This window comes from Haliotis rubra, unplaced genomic scaffold (genome assembly GCF_003918875.1).
Source record: "Haliotis rubra isolate DU_JTF1 unplaced genomic scaffold, ASM391887v1 Scf434, whole genome shotgun sequence".
Lineage (NCBI taxonomy): Eukaryota > Metazoa > Mollusca > Gastropoda > Lepetellida > Haliotidae > Haliotis > Haliotis rubra.
Window position 1 is genome coordinate 221,916 of NW_025767118.1, and position 17,262 is coordinate 239,177.

The window sequence follows — 17,262 nt, forward strand, 5'->3', positions numbered from 1 at the left end:
TTTTTCAATATTGATATTTTGTTGAAGTGCATATTTTTTTTCAAATTAAACCAAAAGATATGTAACTGTTAAAAGGGATCAGAATCTGTTTTAATTAATACACTCAGTAATATTTTTACAAACCAGGAGAGGTTATGAATTCTTTGAAGAAAAGTCCTCCTTGGGGTACATATAAGCATTAAAATGTCCATTTTAAAAGCCTACGACAGTTGTAACAATATTTCAATAAAATATTTTACCAAACAAAAAACTCGTTATGTGTGGTGAGACCACCCTTACAGGGCCCCCTAGAGGGCCCCCTACAGCCAAGAGCAGGTAACTCTGGCTGTGTCACTCGTGACCTCACTTTTCATGCTGAACGTGTCAGACAGAATGAGGAGGGATGTCGCGATACCCAAGGAGGACTGTTCTTCAAAGAATTCATAACCTCTCCAGGTTTGTAAAATTTTCAGAAGAAGTCCTCCTTGGTACATATAAGCATAAGACAGACTCCCAACGACATGTTGAGTCGAGCTGCATTATTCTGTCTGCCTAACATACCCCTAGTTCAGTCAAGGCAATGTCGGGCCGCGACAGAGAGAGAAAGTACATCACCTAGTCACCTGACCGCTGATGTCAATCTGGCATGGGGCGTGGCATGCGGGGAAAAGGAGCCTCAGCCGATAGGCTATTGGTGGAATTTAGAAAGACTGACGCAAGTCCCACCCCCAACCATCAAAATGGGAGGGAAAGTATGGGCGAAGTCCAATATATATCCCTCAGCAACCCAAACCAGCCGCTGGTGCAGGGATGAACACAATGACTGTAGCTTGAAAGTGATAATCGCTACATACGGTAAAACCACCAACCAAAGTGATACCACCAATCGATAAAAATTGAGGAATTTATTAACACCTACACCATGAGAAAGCAAACGCGATTTCTAAGGCTCATTCGTTAGAGAATCAATATGACACTGTCCACTGGTGAGAACTGTTCTGGCCAAACCGAGCACGCCCCGTGAATGTTTGTCCAGCTGATAGTGGCGGATGAACGCATTCGGTCGGCTCCAGATAGCCACTGAGCAGATCTCCTCAATGGGCAGTGCCGCGGCGCATGCTTTGATGTCGCCACTGCCCTAACCGAATGAGCCTTTAAACCCTGAGGGATGGTTAATCTTTGTAAGAGTAACTCAACAAATGGCAGAGACAAGCCACCCAGAAATGGTCTGCTTGTTCGCCGGAAGACCAGCCTTGCCACCGCCATAACAACAGAACAGCTGCTTATCTTCCTGATAGCAGCCGCTCGCTTGATATAAGCCTTGAGAGTCTTACGGACATCTAAGACGTGAGCACGTAAGAGAGGCACCGGACGATGGAGGCTGAGTGAAAGCTGGCAGTTCAATAGGGCTTGGGTTATATGAAAGCAGCCGCGACCTTAGGACGGCAGGGAGTCTGGCAACCGAATACTGACTCTGTCTTTGTGAAAGACAGTCAGAGCAGGATCCGCTGACATCGCATGGATATCACCTACCGCCTGCCAGACGCTACGCCACAAGAAAGGCAGCCTTCCAACTTAACAGCTGGAGTGAAAGAGACGACAGATCGTGAAAGAGAGGACCGACATCCAATCAAGAACCATTGACAAGTCCCACGGGGACTAATCCGCCCGGACAGTCGGACGGATTCTGTCCACGCCTAAAAAGCGCCTGTACTAGAGGGTGCTGCCCCAAGAGAGCACCGTCGGCAGGATATGGAAGGCAGAGATTGCCGTGGAGTAGCCCCGGATAGTAGACGCCGCTAAACCGGGCTTCTAACCGAGACTGCAAGAACTCCAGTACTTCAATTACAGTTGAAGAAAAGGGATCAAGAATCCTCTGCCGCACACACCAGCGCCGCATAACAGGCCCATCTATCCTCATACTGAACGCTTATCGAATCCCTCCGCTGGCCAGAATTGTGTCTGCAACTGGTGCAGGAATTCCGCTATGGAGGCTATTCCGACAGAGGCCAGGCCACCCACTGAATCCTGGGATTCGGTGCGGCTCCGCTCTGGGATAGTAAGTCCGGGTCGAAAGGGTAATAGTACAGGAGGCTGAGCCAGAAACCTGAGTAGTACCGAAACCAGCTTTGAGCCGACTCAAAGGTGCAAGGAGCACAAGAAGTCGAGCTGGTTGGGTGGCAAGCTGCAAGAGGACTTTGGGAATCAGGGTAGTGGCGGAACGCCCACAGAACCCTGTCCGTCCAATTGAGCTGGAAAGCGCCTTGGGCGATGGCTTTCCTCGGATCCGGTATCCGAGAGCAAAACACCGGAATCTGGTTCGCCCCCCAGATGCAAACAGATCCACCTGGAACGACCCGAACAACTGGGAGATAGCCCTCAATATCCCCGATGGAGCATCCACTCGTGGTGGGGCCAGGATACACGACAAGAGTGCATCTGCTCAACGTTGTCCGCCCCAGGGAGATAAACCGGCATTACCCGGTGATGTCGAACTGGTCGCACCAGAGCAGAAACTGCCATGCCTCCTGCAGAAGAGACGGGAAACCGTGACCGCCTCTGCTTCAGGATGTAGGTCATTGCCGTCTGGTTGTCCATCTCGAGACGGACCACACGGCCTTGAACCTGCTCCCGAAGTCGGTTGAACACCAACCTGACTGCTCTCAATTCTAGCACATTGATGTGCAGTTGCGCCGCTTCTGTGACCACAGGCCTGAGACCGACAGGGCGCCCAGCACGCCTTCACCCCTGAGGGAAGCGTCCGCCTGAATTGAGAGATCTGGCGATGGGATGTCCAAAGGGAGCCCCCTGGATAAATTCCCTGCCAGTGTCCACCACCGTAAATGAGGAATTAGCCAACCTGGAGTGTGGAGAATCAACTCGTAACCCTGGGTGTGGACCCACATTCGAGCTAGAGCCTGCTGAATGGGTCGCATCCTCAACCGGGCGCTAAACGATGTCCACCGCTGTCGCCATGTTGCCTAGCAACTGGAGCCAAGTCCGAGCTGAGGCCCTGGGGAACTCGAGAAATTGTAACACAACTCTCTGGACTTTGGTGATGCGGTCCCGAGACAGGGAGACTATGCCTCGCTGTCTCGGAATCTCGCCCTCCCAAGAACACCAGATCCTGGGTGGGAACCAGTTCTGATTTCTTGAGGTTGATAATCCAGCCCAACTTGGTGAGAATACTCATCACAGAAAGTGTCGCAACTCGACTCAAGTTAGTGGCAAGCTTACATCTAAGGAGCCAATCGTCTAGAGGCACGGGTGACAGCACCTGCCCTGTGACCTGGCTACCTGAGCTGGAATTAGCATGAGTTTGGTGAACACCCTTGGCTGTGGAGATGCCAAGGGGAGTACTGAAACTGATAGCACCTCCCGTCGAAGGAAAACCTTAGGTATTTCCTGAACTCAAGTATAGGGACATGGAAGTACGCTGTCTTTTAGGGTCGCATTGACGTGAGCCAATCTCCCTTCTCCACAGGCGAAATCATCGAACGCAGTGTTTCCATCTTGAAGGACGGTACCTCTAACATGTCGTTCAGACCTTTGAGGTTTAGAATGGGTCTGAACCCTCCGCTCCTTTTGGTGACAAGGAAATAAGTTGAGTAAAACCCAACATTTCTTGTCCCACAGGAACCACCTCTATGGCTGCCTTGTCCAGCAACTGACTGACCGGCACGGAGCACTGCCGCCTCTCTAGGGCAGCCGCACTGGAGTGCAACAGATCCCGGAGAAGGGGGTGGGTCTCGCGCTCCACTGTGGCATGTGGCCTTCCCTGAGTGTGGACAGGACCCAGGGATTGACGTGACTTTTCCCATTCCGACAGGAAGAGGGAAAGTCGACCACCCACAGGGATATGTGGCATGAGACATTGAATACCTGACTTCGGCAGTACTCCCACTGCTTGGTCTGGTACCAACAAGGGCCCGGAGGAATTATAGCTGGGAAGCCGGGCTGACTTCCCCTTCCTCTGAAAAGGCTGGTGGGGAAGCCATGGCCTTGCCCTTGCCCTTGCTCTCTGCCCTTACCCTCCGCTACACTGCAAGGGCTGAGCCCATTTAACAGATTCCTTAGCCGCAGAAGGATATGGAGGAGACAACCGGGGCCGCCAGCGACATGTGAGGCTGTTCCAGCAAGGGCTTAGAGTCCTTGAAGGTTGAGACAGCCTCCCGCTGCCTCCCGGACTACTGTAGCTGCCCCGGGAACAGGGTAGAACCCATCCGGAATGGCAGCCAGCAGAGCCTGTTGCGTGGCAGGCTAATACCTCGCCAATGAAAGCCACAAGCCGACGGAGGCCCATCACCACCCGACATCATTTGGCAAGCCGACGACCTGATAGAATAGCGCCAGATGTGTCTGTACCTCCGTTAATTGCTTAGCCAAGGTGGAGGGAGGCTAATCTTCTTCCACCCCACCCACATCCAGTAGTTGCCTCTCTGCAACACCGAGATGTAGGGCGAATGGATCGTCACTTTGAGGCATTGAACCGCATTGCGGTATTGCTCTTCAAAGGATCGATAGGGCGATTTAAGCGCTGTAGCGTTAGTCGCGGAACGGCGGAAGCCGGCGACCTTGCTTGGCTGAAGCCATAGAATTACTTCTGATGAACCCCCAGGCGCACGGATGCGTAAAACACAATCGCCAACCACTGGGGATTGTAAAGGCAAGCCTCCCCATGAGGTACCGACGGTCAAGTTCTGGCAAATCAACCTGGACCTGGTACCACAGAGGAGGGGTTGATTACCTCAGACAAGACTGAGGGTAATAGACGCAGCCTTGTGTCCCCTACCTTGGTGGGAGCAAAAGCCTCCCTGGAGGCTAAACTCCTGAGGGTCGGGTGCCAGTACTGACCACTACCTGGGGGCGGGACAGAGGCACACGCCCCGTATCTGCCTCAGGGACGCACCGAGCTTTAAAACCAAAGGCGTGCCTCAACTCCTCCCGACCCTCATCCTCCTCCATAGCCTCCTCGAATCGATCCTCAATGAGTGAGGTCTCTGTAACCAGAGAGAGCTCAGAGGGATCATCCGAGGGGTCTACAGAGAGGGACAAAGGCTCGAGCAGAGCCGGGTTGCCCGGCACACCTGACCCAAGACTCGACACTGAGTCGCGGTGGCGTGACGAGGAAGAGCCCGTGCTGGGATTCCTCAATGGTAGACAAACTGATCCCGACACCGAATGGCCCGGCCAAGCCGGTGCAAGCGGTGGGACCAAATGTGAAGTAGCGGCAACTACAGGGGCTGAGCCTGCCAAACCGGCACTAACTACTGGACCAGACCCAGAGCCAAGGCTCGGGCCGGTAGTAGTTACTACAGCGGAAGGGTGGCCAGCAACCGAGATGAGACTCGGAGCCGACATACCCCCGACAGAAACCCCCACACCAGAGCCTAAGCTAAGGTTGGGAGCACTGCCCGCCATAGACCCGGAACACACACCCGTACCTGGCCGGACGCCAATCTCCCGACGGAGGCCAGCCATCGCGTCAGCCACTAGAGTGTGGACCGAATCCATCTGCTTCTGCAATATATCAGAAAGTAAATCAATTGTTAGCTGGTTAGAAACAGGGACAGGAGGGGGGAAGGTGCCTGTGATGTTGAGGGGATGGCAGGTGAAGGAGCCGGAGGCCCCGCGACCTCGCCCGCTTAGAGCAGCATCCCCAAAAGAGAGCCCGAAGCCTTCCTTTCTTTGCTTTTTATCTTTGTCTTTAGAGGCTCCTGACCCCAAATGTCCCCTCGCCTGAAGTAAGGACGTGTAGAACATGTAATCAGCACGCCTGGACTTGATGGTGCGGGGAAGAAAGCCTGACACATAGAACAACCTTGTTCGGGTCATGGGCTTCCTCCGGCTAAACAACGAAGCAAACCAGGTGGCGATCCTGAGGCGACAAACTGCCGCTACAGGTGACACACCCCTTGGGCTGCAAAAACAGAACCACGCTTATGACAATAGCAAGGACTGTACGATATATATAATATAATATGCACACAACAAAACAGAACAAAATACAACGCCGGGCGATATTTTAACTGTTACAGCAAAGCTATTAAATACTAGCACAAAGCCATAATAGCAAAGCCGCACTTGCATTATAGGTGACAAAGAGCAACATGTGTGAGCCATTAATGCAAACGCCACAATTTAAAACACTCAAGCAAAAACTTACCTAAAGCCTGGAAAAAGAGGAATTTAGGCAAGTATAATCTACAAAATGAAATATCAGCCCCTACGACCCGACTACAAGGCTTTTTCTAAAGCCAGGAGAAGGAAAGCAAACGGGACCCAGCGGGTCCATCATCTTGCCTGCCACGTGGCTGGAGACAGCGAACACGCCGGTAAAGTTACAACAAATCATGAATGAAAAAGTCATATAAAGATTCCAGCTAGCGCCCGAGTTTAAAAAAAAGGAACCATACATACAGGATTTGACTCTATCTCACTCATCGCTCTCTTATTCAGAAGCTGGACCATGCAATCGACCTACACGGCCGACGACAGCATGAAAAGTGAGGTACGAGGTACACAGCCAGAGTTACCTGCTCTTGGCTGTAGGGGGCCCTCTAGGGGGCCCTGTAAGGGTGGTCTCACCACACATAACGAGTTTTTTGTTTGGTAAAATATTTTATTGAAATATTGTTACAACTGTCGTAGGCTTGTAAAATGGACATTTTAATGCTTATATGTACCCCAAGGAGGACTTCTTCTGAAAAAGAATCCAGCTTGCGGCGGAGGTCTGTAAATAATCATTCTGGACCAGATAAACCAGTGATCAACAGCATGAGCATCAATCTATGCAATTGGGATACGATGACATGCGTCAACCAAGCCAGTGAGCCTGACCACCTGATCCCGTTAGTCGCCTCTTACTACAAGAATGAGTTGCTGAAGAACCATTCTAACCTGGATTTTAACTAAGTTCAGTTGCTACTAACCCTGACATCAGCTCTGCGCCCTGCCTCAGTAAGATCACACTTAGAACCATTTGTATAGCTCTGACTGTGGTACTTGCTCTGGAAGCTCTTGGTCTTCAGGCGCTGGTCCTGCAAATATAGATATCATACTGTCACTCGTATGATCCAGCTAGGAGTGGCTAGAAGGCCTGAAGTAAAACAGGACCCCATTTCTCGAAACAAACTTAAGTTTTTACTCAAATCTCAAACTGAGTTCACAATTTGGAACAGCTGAATTTTTAACTCGACTGCAGTTTTTAAATATAAAAGCCCAAACAACTAAAGTAATCTATCCACCAAACTCAAATTATCTTCTATAGTTTGAGTTTAATACCGATTTCAGTTCATTCTGTGAAATGCATTTTCCTGCGTTTTCTCAAATTTGAGTAAAAACTCGAACTCAAGTCAAAACTCAGACTTAAGTTTGTTTCAAGAAATCGGAGCCAGTTTGTCAATGTTTACTACTATTGTCAATAACACAGTCATGGTGATGACAAATCCTGGGTTGTTTGTGTAAAGTTGTCTGAGGTTTTCCACACAACTTATATAGATAGGACTGGGATGATGTACTACCTGTGGACCTGCCTCCCTCTTACCCAGCCATTCTCATTTTAGGCCTCAAGAGTTGGGTGCAAAATGTCTGTTTGGGAATTGTTTTACCTCAGCCTTGGCAAAAAACTATTTTGACAGATTTAACTGATCTGATCATGAAAACACTGAAAACCACTGGAGCTCTATCTTTAATCAAACATATAAAAGTAAAAGTGAGTGAGTGAGTTTTGTTTTACGCCACTTATTCACACATTGTACCCAAGTGGGGAATCGAACTCGGGTCTTTGGTGTGACGAGCGAACGCTTTAACCACTAGGCTACCCCACCGCCCCCTATAAAAGTAAGAAGAATGCTTGCATAGCCCAAAAGAAATGCATGCATGAGGTACTTTTGTTTTTTTGCTACTGCCCTTAAACAATATAGCAAGTGATTAACTAAGGCACCAGGTAGTTCTGTGGGGACCAAGGTCTTACTCAGGACCCACCTGTGCTGCTTGTCCCAGCTCCATCACAACCAGCGGATCCTTTATGACTAAAGGAGGCAACTCTGTACAATTAGTTCCAGCATCAAAGACAAGCATCTTACAGCAACAAACTTTTTTATCAACTTTGTTAAATTATGATACTAAAACATTCTTCACAATACCTTTAAAGTCTCATTGTCCCAATCAAAATCTGATTCATAATGGCCAAGGTAAATGACTTCGCCTTTGACTTTTCCTTCTGTAATCAAATAGAAAGGACAAGTGAGTGAGTGATTTGGTTCAACACCAGTTATATTAACAGTATTCCATATATATCACAGTGTGTCAGCTTAATGTGAAAGAAGAGCTAATGGAGGTGTCAGATGTTTACCATATGGTCAAACCCTGAGTATATTGATGGTGCTGACAAACCTGGAAATGTTACTGGGCTAAACTGGCATTCGAAGCTGCAATCTCATGTTGCTGGCATTTTCAGGGGACACAACTCTTCACAGCGTCCCCCAAATGGAAAGAGTATGGCAGGTCTCAATGTTATATTATTCCAGTGTGCCTCGAATACCCCAAAATACCCCCCAGAGATTGTTAGCCTAGCATGTTTATTGTACAAAATATTGTACAATAAAATGAATAATGCATTATGTAATAAAGAGATGTGTTGTGGCCGTTCAATACTTTCATACCCATGAGTTTACTTAAAACAAACCAACACTACCATATACTACCAATCAGGTCTTCGAAAACCATTGATGTCACTCAAGTGCAGCTTAAGTTTACTAACAAGCCAATCGCACAAGCCTTGCGTGCACACAACCAAACAGTGACGACAATGCTATGGGGCATGGGGTATCTCTCACAGTCACATGGGGATGATTTTACAAAGCGCTTTGTTTTGGAGAAAGAAACCTTTCAAAATTTTCCACAGGACCAGTAAGTGGACAATAATTAGTGGTCCTGTCTGTACTTCACTGGTCCATTCGAAGAGGAAAGGGAGATAAGCTGAAGATCATTAGTCAGGATAAGGAAAAATTAACATGTGTAGATTTACTTTACCATCAATACAAAATTTACTGGCCACCAGGACCACTGCAAACTTATCATTTAGTGCTCCTGATGAATTTTTACAAGCCAGGGACCACAGGACTAGCATAAATTTCGCACACTGCACTTTGATTATTTTCACTGAAGTGACAGATGGATAGCATAGCAACAATTGTTGATTGATAAATGAAGCTCAGTAATCGATCAATAAATGATTGTAATCGAAAACCCCACCACAAAACCTATGTGGGCAATAACAGGCCACAATCTTTACACTGTGCAAATAAAACAGGCACTGATTAACACCGCATTAAAGATGATGAAGGATACTTCTGTCGAGGCATGCACAGATATATGTTGTTTTCATTGCTGTTTTCATTTTTTATGAATATTCATTAGTCTCACAAGCCCATCTATAATCGCTGATGCAAGCAAGATCGATTGGTTGACCGAATAATCAATCAATCTCTCAAGCACCAATAGCTGTGGGGATTGAATCAAATAATGTCAAGAGCTTTACTGAGAAGTGTGACCGCAACTATCTTGGCTACAAAAGATAGCAGTGCTGTAATGATTGTACGTTACGACTTTGTCTATAGGTGCACTTGTACTCACCCTCAATGTGCATTTGTCGGATAAACTTTCCATAGCAAAACTCATAACTCCACCAGTCTTTAGTCTGCAACAGAAGTATATTTCAAGTTGCTGGTATACTATGTTCATGTCAAATGACAACAATGTTTAATGTACAAATAAATTGAAACCAAACACACCCAAACATTTCAATATCCACATGATCAGTATGCATGACAAGCTCACTTGTGATAATGCACAATCCTAAAATGAACGATCTTTACTCCAATGCTTTTTCCATGAGAACTTTTTGGCAATTTTTGCGGAAATCCAACAATAGGTGACAAATCAGTCTCACACAATGTACTCATGTAGGGAATCGAACCCAGGCCTTCAGCATGATGAGTGAATACTTTAACCACGAAGCTATCCACTGTGCCATATCCAGTGTATGAAATAAGTCAAAAGCCCAGCCAGACATCAGGGCTGGTAACTTCAAAATGTTACCAGCCCAAAATGGATTTAGCCAGACCAGACAATCCAAAGAGAATAACTCAATTTTAAGTTATTGTTTAGACGCTGTTTTAAGGATGATATATGTCAACGCAGTGCTTTGAGCTTGCAATACGATAGTTCAATGTTCAAACAGTAAATGTCAAGTCTAAATGCAAAGTTCAAATTGAAAAATAGATTTTAAGGTACGGTGAATTTATTCAGATGTATGGAACATGTTATCTAAATTGTTTACCAGACCATCGGGCTGGCTATCTGTGAATTTAGCCCGTCCGTCAGAAATCTAGCCCATCTGGGGCGGTCGGATGGGCCTTATTTCATACACTGCCATATCCACAACTTTTGGCGATTTGAAACAAACTCTTTCATAAACAAAATTAAAAAAGGTCAATGTGGTTAACTTTTAACCAAGCATTTCCACATTCATCAGTATTTTTGCAGTTCCTTAAACCTAATTAAAGCAATATCATGGCGGGGGACACCAGAAATGGGCTCCACACACACATTGTACACTGACGAGTTTGGGGCTTTTAGCAATATTCCAGCAACATCCGGCCGGGGACCCGAAATGGTCTTCATTGTGCCCATGTGGGGATTCGAACTCACCTTGAAAAAGACAGCCCTGTGTCTTGAAGGGCTTCAGTAGCTGCAGTATCCCGGTCTCCAGGGCCAGCTTCTCCTCCTCTTCCTTTTGTTTCTCCTGCTCCACCTGGTTTGGGAAGCTGCACTGGTACGCCTGGCCGAACTTTGAACTCAGCTGCACAACACTGCCAGGCACTTCCTGAAATAAAAAGGGTAAAAGGTTGATAATAAACTGATAAAGAATATATTCTATGATTGTAATTGGTGAAAAATATATTTTCAGCAGCTCTGTTTCAGTTCACTGCAAACAGTCAGGGATGTCTTGACAGAACTTGAAATACAAACCTTCACACACCATGATAATTCCTGACGCACAGTGGAAATGTGTTATGATAAAAGCATCTGACCTTGCTGATGTGAAACGCAAATATGCTGAGTATGGATCAGCTGATTTCAGGTAATATATTTTCTTCAAGACTCATTGGCAACCCTTTGGGCTATTTTTGTTCTTGTAACTTCTTACACAAGAATCTTATGAACATCCACACTTGATTTTATTTGAAGAGATGAAAGGCCCATTTCATGACCGGAATGAACATGAATAAAAAGACCATTGATCAAGTTGATCATCTAAAACAGCCAGGATATATCGTGGATAACGTGCCCTTGGTAGAAATATTCAAACTGTGTCAAATATTCAAATATGTAAACGTGGGAAGGAAGCCTGATGTAATGCAAATCTCTGACCACTTTAGTGAAACCTACAAACACAATCCTGAACCAGAATTTGAACCCATGATCATATTTTCTGGTATGTTTAAGGGACAGACTCAGCACTGTGAATTCATACATACTTTTAAGTTGACACACCCAATGTATAGGTGAAAAGGTTTGCCTTGAGAACAAGGTGGGTGGATTACATTTTAATTAAAAGAATATAGAGCATAAAAAATATGCTAAAATAAAGGAAGCTAATAAAACATACAAAAAACATGCTGAGTGAGCACATATGCTACAAATGTTTAAAAATACTTAACTAGGGGAGCAGTGCATTTTACCGAGCGAACTCATTCAAGATGAACTTGATCATGTTAACTGCATGTCATCACTGTTTATCTCATTCATGAACTGATAACATGTTAATGACATAATTAACTAATATGTACACTGGTGGCCCTAGCAGAAGCTGCAAAGTATAATATGTCAGCGTGTCTTTACGCCCCCAAAAATTGTTATTGTCTTAATGAACACAAATATTTCATACGGTGGAATTATTAATGTTAATTATGATATGACATCTCGTTACAATTTGGCTCCAGCATCATATTTTACAAACCTGTCCCATTTTTACGGGCACGTTGACAATATCTATACCATAGTGAGTAGATTTTAACTCCTCAAAATCAAGGAATGACTTCGACTGCGGTAGAAGCAGCACCAGGAGACCACATAATCGCAAAAGCCTGTTTGTTTTGGTCGCCATTTTGAAGCACCTGTAAATCAGAGATTCCAAAACGTGGACGGGAAACATGATTCGAAATAACAATTCCGAACAAATAACAATCTGGCGATGTCCTAACTTATATTAAATACCAACGATCAAAGGCGGTATCACAAAACAAATTTGATGATTGTTTCCTGTAACATTATGTAACTTTATGAGACTGTCTCTATTAGCAGCATCATAATGAAAAGGGTTGGCTTCAAGAACAAACCGAGGAATGATAATTTCGGGAATAAAAAACAATGTAAAATAGGCTTCCTATATATCCTGAAATATTAATTCAAAGCAATTGTGTGCCATGCCAGGTGCCACTATATTAAGGGGCATTGGATCTCACATAAAAGCCGGGCGGTGGGGTAGCCTAGTGGTTAAAGCGTTCGATCATTACGCCGAAGATCCGGGTTCGATTTCCCACATGGGTACAATGTGTGAAGCCCATTGCTGGTGTCCCCACCGTGATATTGCTGGAATATTGCTAAAGGCTGCATAAAACCTTACTCACTCACTCATATATAAGCCTGTTTTGTCTCACCTTGCTCATTTCTGTCTGATGAATGATCGGCTCCCTCCCTCTTCGCAAGATAACACTGTGATATCTGAGACAGACTGAAGTCCAACAGGATTCCTAATCCAACACCACAAGCAGAGACCAACTACCTATAATTGTTTAGAAATGTAAACCAATAACCAAACGAAGAGTCGAATGTGACTATATGGTGAACATGTGTATATATCATTCCCTTTGCGAAAGGTGAGCGTACATGTAAGAACAACAAAAGTAATAAGACAACAAAGATACACTCTACATAACAGAACAAATGGAAGCCAACATTAACTGTGTTAGCTTCTATTCAGTGCTGATTGACTGTTATAACCAGGGGCGGATACAGCTTTTTTGAGAAAAGGAGGGGTGCACATTTAATTTTCACCCGAGTTTCAATGGTCATTTAACAAACTTTCAGCACCAAAGGGGGGTGCCCCCACCCCCCACCCTCTGGATCCGCCTATGATAAGTGTCTGTGTTGTCTTATTACTTTTGTTGTTCTTACATTAGTCTGTCTCACAGTCCCTGAACCACATTATTTTCCCCACTGCCAAGCTCTCTCTCTGCAGTGCTAAAGCCCTAAATAAAGCAAGTCTAGATTTCCTCAATCTCTGGTCTCCCTGGGGCTCCTTTTCAATTTAAATGGGCTTGTTTGTTACTATCAAAATTATATATATTCAGAGACTAAGCATTAGTCTATTCTTACATGTACATGTACATATATATGTTCTCTGCCCCATACCATTAATTCACCTGATGAAAACCGTGAAGATCCGGGTTAGAATGAACCTTCAGTAACCCATGCTTATCGTAAGAGGCGACTAACGGGATCGGGTGGTCAGGCTCGCTGGCTTGGTTGACACATGTCATCGGTTCCCAGTTGCGCAGATCGATGCTCATGCTGTTGATCACTGGATTGTCTAGTCCAGACTCGATTATTTACAGACCGCCGCAATATATCCGGAATATTGCTGAGTGCAGTGTAAAACTAAACTCACTCACTCGCTACTCTGATGAATTAAGGAGTAAGGATATGCTCCGAAACGTTGTGTTCCTCATAATAAAGAAGTTGACATCCATAAAAACTGCCTCTCTTCCTCCTCCGTTTGTCTGCCAATAAGACTGCTTAACAGGTTGATTGCGACCTTTAATATAGTGAGTCTGATGATAAAACATTTGAATAATAGTCAAACATGCTTCCTTTAGTGAATAGATATGGTAGTTTGATAGCTTTATTTATAACCAAATAGAGACAGCACCAAAATGTGGTTACAATTCAACATAAATTCGAAGAATTTACGATTACTTGCCAAACAAAAGTATTCCACTATTTTCATTGACTGCAATAATTATTTAGACGTATGATATATATATATATATATTGTACGAACGCTTCAGTAAGTATTCGCGAATTGAGACACGGGTGAATCCATGATTCGTTTGTATTCCGGTACACAATTTGTGTCAACAAAGTCTACCTCAGCATTACAATGTATGATGGGTAGATTCAGCGAATCACCGGCGGGCTATTTGATGATGGCAGTCAGAGAGAGGAGTGTGTAATTGCAATCAAATCAGAGCAGTCAGATACAAATCACACTCCCAGGTAAAAAATGAGCCTGACGTTCTAGACGAATGGCTGCACAGAGTTGTCATATCTATATAACGTCGTTTTTTGGTTATTCGTGCATGAAATATTCCCGACATAACATGACATTCACTCAAACACACGTCACATGAAAATGCTGACTGGACAAAATTAAGTAATCAGGAGAGATGCTGTGTATGAGAGTATAGTCACATGAGGTAAATTTTGTGTTTTCCAAATGCAAATGATATTTTGATATCATGTTTTTAATGTATTTTTTAGTCAATTGGAACCATTCTTAAAGTCTTTGAACATTTTCAGTCCCTTTTAACTCCCTTCATTTGGGGAGGACCCGTGAAGATTGATCTTTAGTAACCCATGCTTGTCGTAAGAGGTGATTAACAAGATCAGGTGGTCCGTCTCGCTGACTTGGTTGAGAACTGTCATCGTATCCCAATTGCTTAGATCGATGTTCATGCTGTTGATCACTGGATTGTCTGGTCCAGACTTGATTTTTTACAGACCACCACCATATAGATGGAATATTGCTGAATATGCCATAAAACTAAACTCACTCACTCATTTGGGGAGTATACAGCCTGAATTAATTATGTATAATGACACAATTGTTGTCCATAATTGACATACTTCTCTACTTGCAACCAGCCCTAACTGGATATTAAAGATAATTGTATGACACAAAATAGAATTCTGCATATTGCATAATTTTGTGTCAGAATATAGCCTATTGGTTTGCCATTGCAGTGGTAAATGTAATAATTATAGTGGGATCTACACCTTGTAATGTTTTTTTTTATATGACGTTTAATTTCAAATAAAGGGGCTTATGTTTTAAATTTAACCCTTTTATATACTGTTTGGTGTATATCATGGTACATGTTATTGGCTGTTATCGTCATTTTCTGTATTTTAGTGTTAAAAGAACTACAGGGATAGACATTAACGCTAGCCTACTCATCCCAAGCAGTTTTGTCAGTGTTAAAGGTTACCTTAGGGCAAGTAGAGTTTCAAACAGTTTCAGGGTTATTCCATCACTGATATAGTTTTATAAGCTGAGCATATTAGACCAGAAATATACCGGACTTAGAACTCTCAGACTGTCATGACTGACCAAGCAGGGGTGGAAATAACCCATTGCCTGACGCCCGAGTCCAGTGTTTTTTTCTGTCGGGCAAGCCAATTTGTATATCACACTGTACCGGTGTCCAGTTGACTTTCCAATGTTAATTATGTTCTTTATGTAAAAAATCAACAAGAAAACAGCAGGTATAGTGGAAAAATTATCAGGGCAAGTGATTTTACATGTGCCACTGTACCGGAGTACACTAGCAATTTTAAAGTTATTTCCACCCCAGCCAAGAATCAGCAATGTCATTATAAATAGCTGCATTTTTATGAGTTAGACATACAGAAGAAGCTATAGTACTTTTTCCACTTGCATCTAGTCAAACTATGTAAAATTTGCTGTCCAAAGTTATGTCCCTTGGACATGCCAGGAACCTGTGATTGTGGGTTCAGATCCCAATTCACTCTGATTACGTTTCAACATTTGTCAGCTCTAAACGTGCTTGCAGGTGTCATAAAAGTGGTAATGGTCTGAGATGTCCATTCCTTCAGGCTTTCTTCCCATATTAAGCAGACCCACTTCTCTATAACTGGATCACTGATACTCCCACTGTAAACTTTTATATTGGGTATGTGACCATGAATAGCACATATATGAAGGAGCGTCATTATTCCTCTTCTGCTGGAAGACCGACGCTATAATGGACATCATGGTCTCAAAGTCAAAGATTGGGGTGTCTTTGAGGTGTGCTTTCAACTAAATTGCTTAAAAAAAAAAACACCCTACAAAGTACAAAGTGAGAAAGATGGCCAACAGTAAAAAAGTGCCTTTGATTATTTCCTGTTAATTATTAGGTGCTCCTAAATGCCAGAGAGTGTGGTGTCTTCAGTGAAAGACCAGGCCAACCCTAGCTGTGTATTGATCAGCTGTTGACAACAGTTGAGAAGTGAAAATGTGACATCATTCAGCTTGCAGACTGAATGGTTAACCCTTTACAAAATTAGGAGGGTAGCCTTGTGGTTAAACCATTTGTACATAATTGTACATACATACATGTAAGCACATATAATTCACTGCATATGCATTGATCATCTTAGTGTGGCCTGGTCCCATTAAATCATTCATTAAATCAAGTTCCATGTTATGAATATTGAACAAGCTTATCCGATGTAAATATATATATATTTTTTATTAATTAATAAAGTATTTGAAACTTTAAGAAAATTTCAAATTGAATTTACAGATGTTTAATGTTACCATGGTTACCTGTCATGTTGGTATTCGTTCAGTGTTCTTTTCATGTGCTAAAGTCGCAGTGATATGAACCGATTGCTTGTCAGTATTTTCTGATTTGAGTAAACATGACTCAGGAATAATTCACGACAGAGAGATACCTTTTATGCAGTAATGGCAGTATCCATTCATTTAGTTTCCACCGCCTCTGTGGTGTAGCTGTTAGAGCGTCCGTCGAGGTTAGAAGGTTCCGTCCGGAGACTGCATCGTTAAAATATGGTACTTGTTGGTCCCTGCCTGGCGCTCAGCATTAATGGGTACAAGGACTGGTCGGCTCGGAGTCAGTATAATGTGTCAGAGAAGGGTATTCATGCTTCACTGCGGCATGGTATCTCAGTGGGCTAGCACTATAAAACCTGCTTAAGTCTGGACTAGTACAAGCAGCCGCACATACGCATACACACGCATGCATGTCGTCATATGAGCGAAATATTCTCAAGCACGACGTTAAACCCAATTTCACCTCACCTCATTTAGTTTCCAAGACTTTTTGCCGATAGTCAATATTTATTACACCTCACCCTAACCAGTGCCACAAATGATGAAGAGTTTCAACAATAATTTATTTTATCATC

The 17,262-nt window shown here is 44.0% G+C and overlaps 1 protein-coding gene across 2 annotated transcripts in view; it reads right to left on the reverse strand.

Annotated features, from left to right (window-relative positions):
• The window catches only part of LOC124289145 (protein OS-9-like), a 69,154-nt gene extending 57,002 nt beyond the window's left edge, over positions 1-12,152 (reverse strand). The window contains exons 1-5 of one of the 2 annotated variants that reach the window (XM_046725748.1): positions 12,008-12,152; positions 10,697-10,870; positions 9,619-9,682; positions 8,127-8,203; positions 6,912-7,019 (exon numbers count right to left, since the gene is read on the reverse strand). In XM_046725748.1, the coding sequence (XP_046581704.1) occupies positions 6,912-7,019; positions 8,127-8,203; positions 9,619-9,682; positions 10,697-10,870; positions 12,008-12,016 (432 nt within the window). In that variant the 5' untranslated portion in view covers positions 12,017-12,152. Of the gene's footprint in view, positions 1-6,911; positions 7,020-8,126; positions 8,204-9,618; positions 9,683-10,695; positions 10,871-12,007 lie in introns of those variants that run through there. The other variant, XM_046725749.1, reaches the window with a different exon arrangement.
• Positions 12,153-17,262: the final 5,110 nt, after the last annotated feature.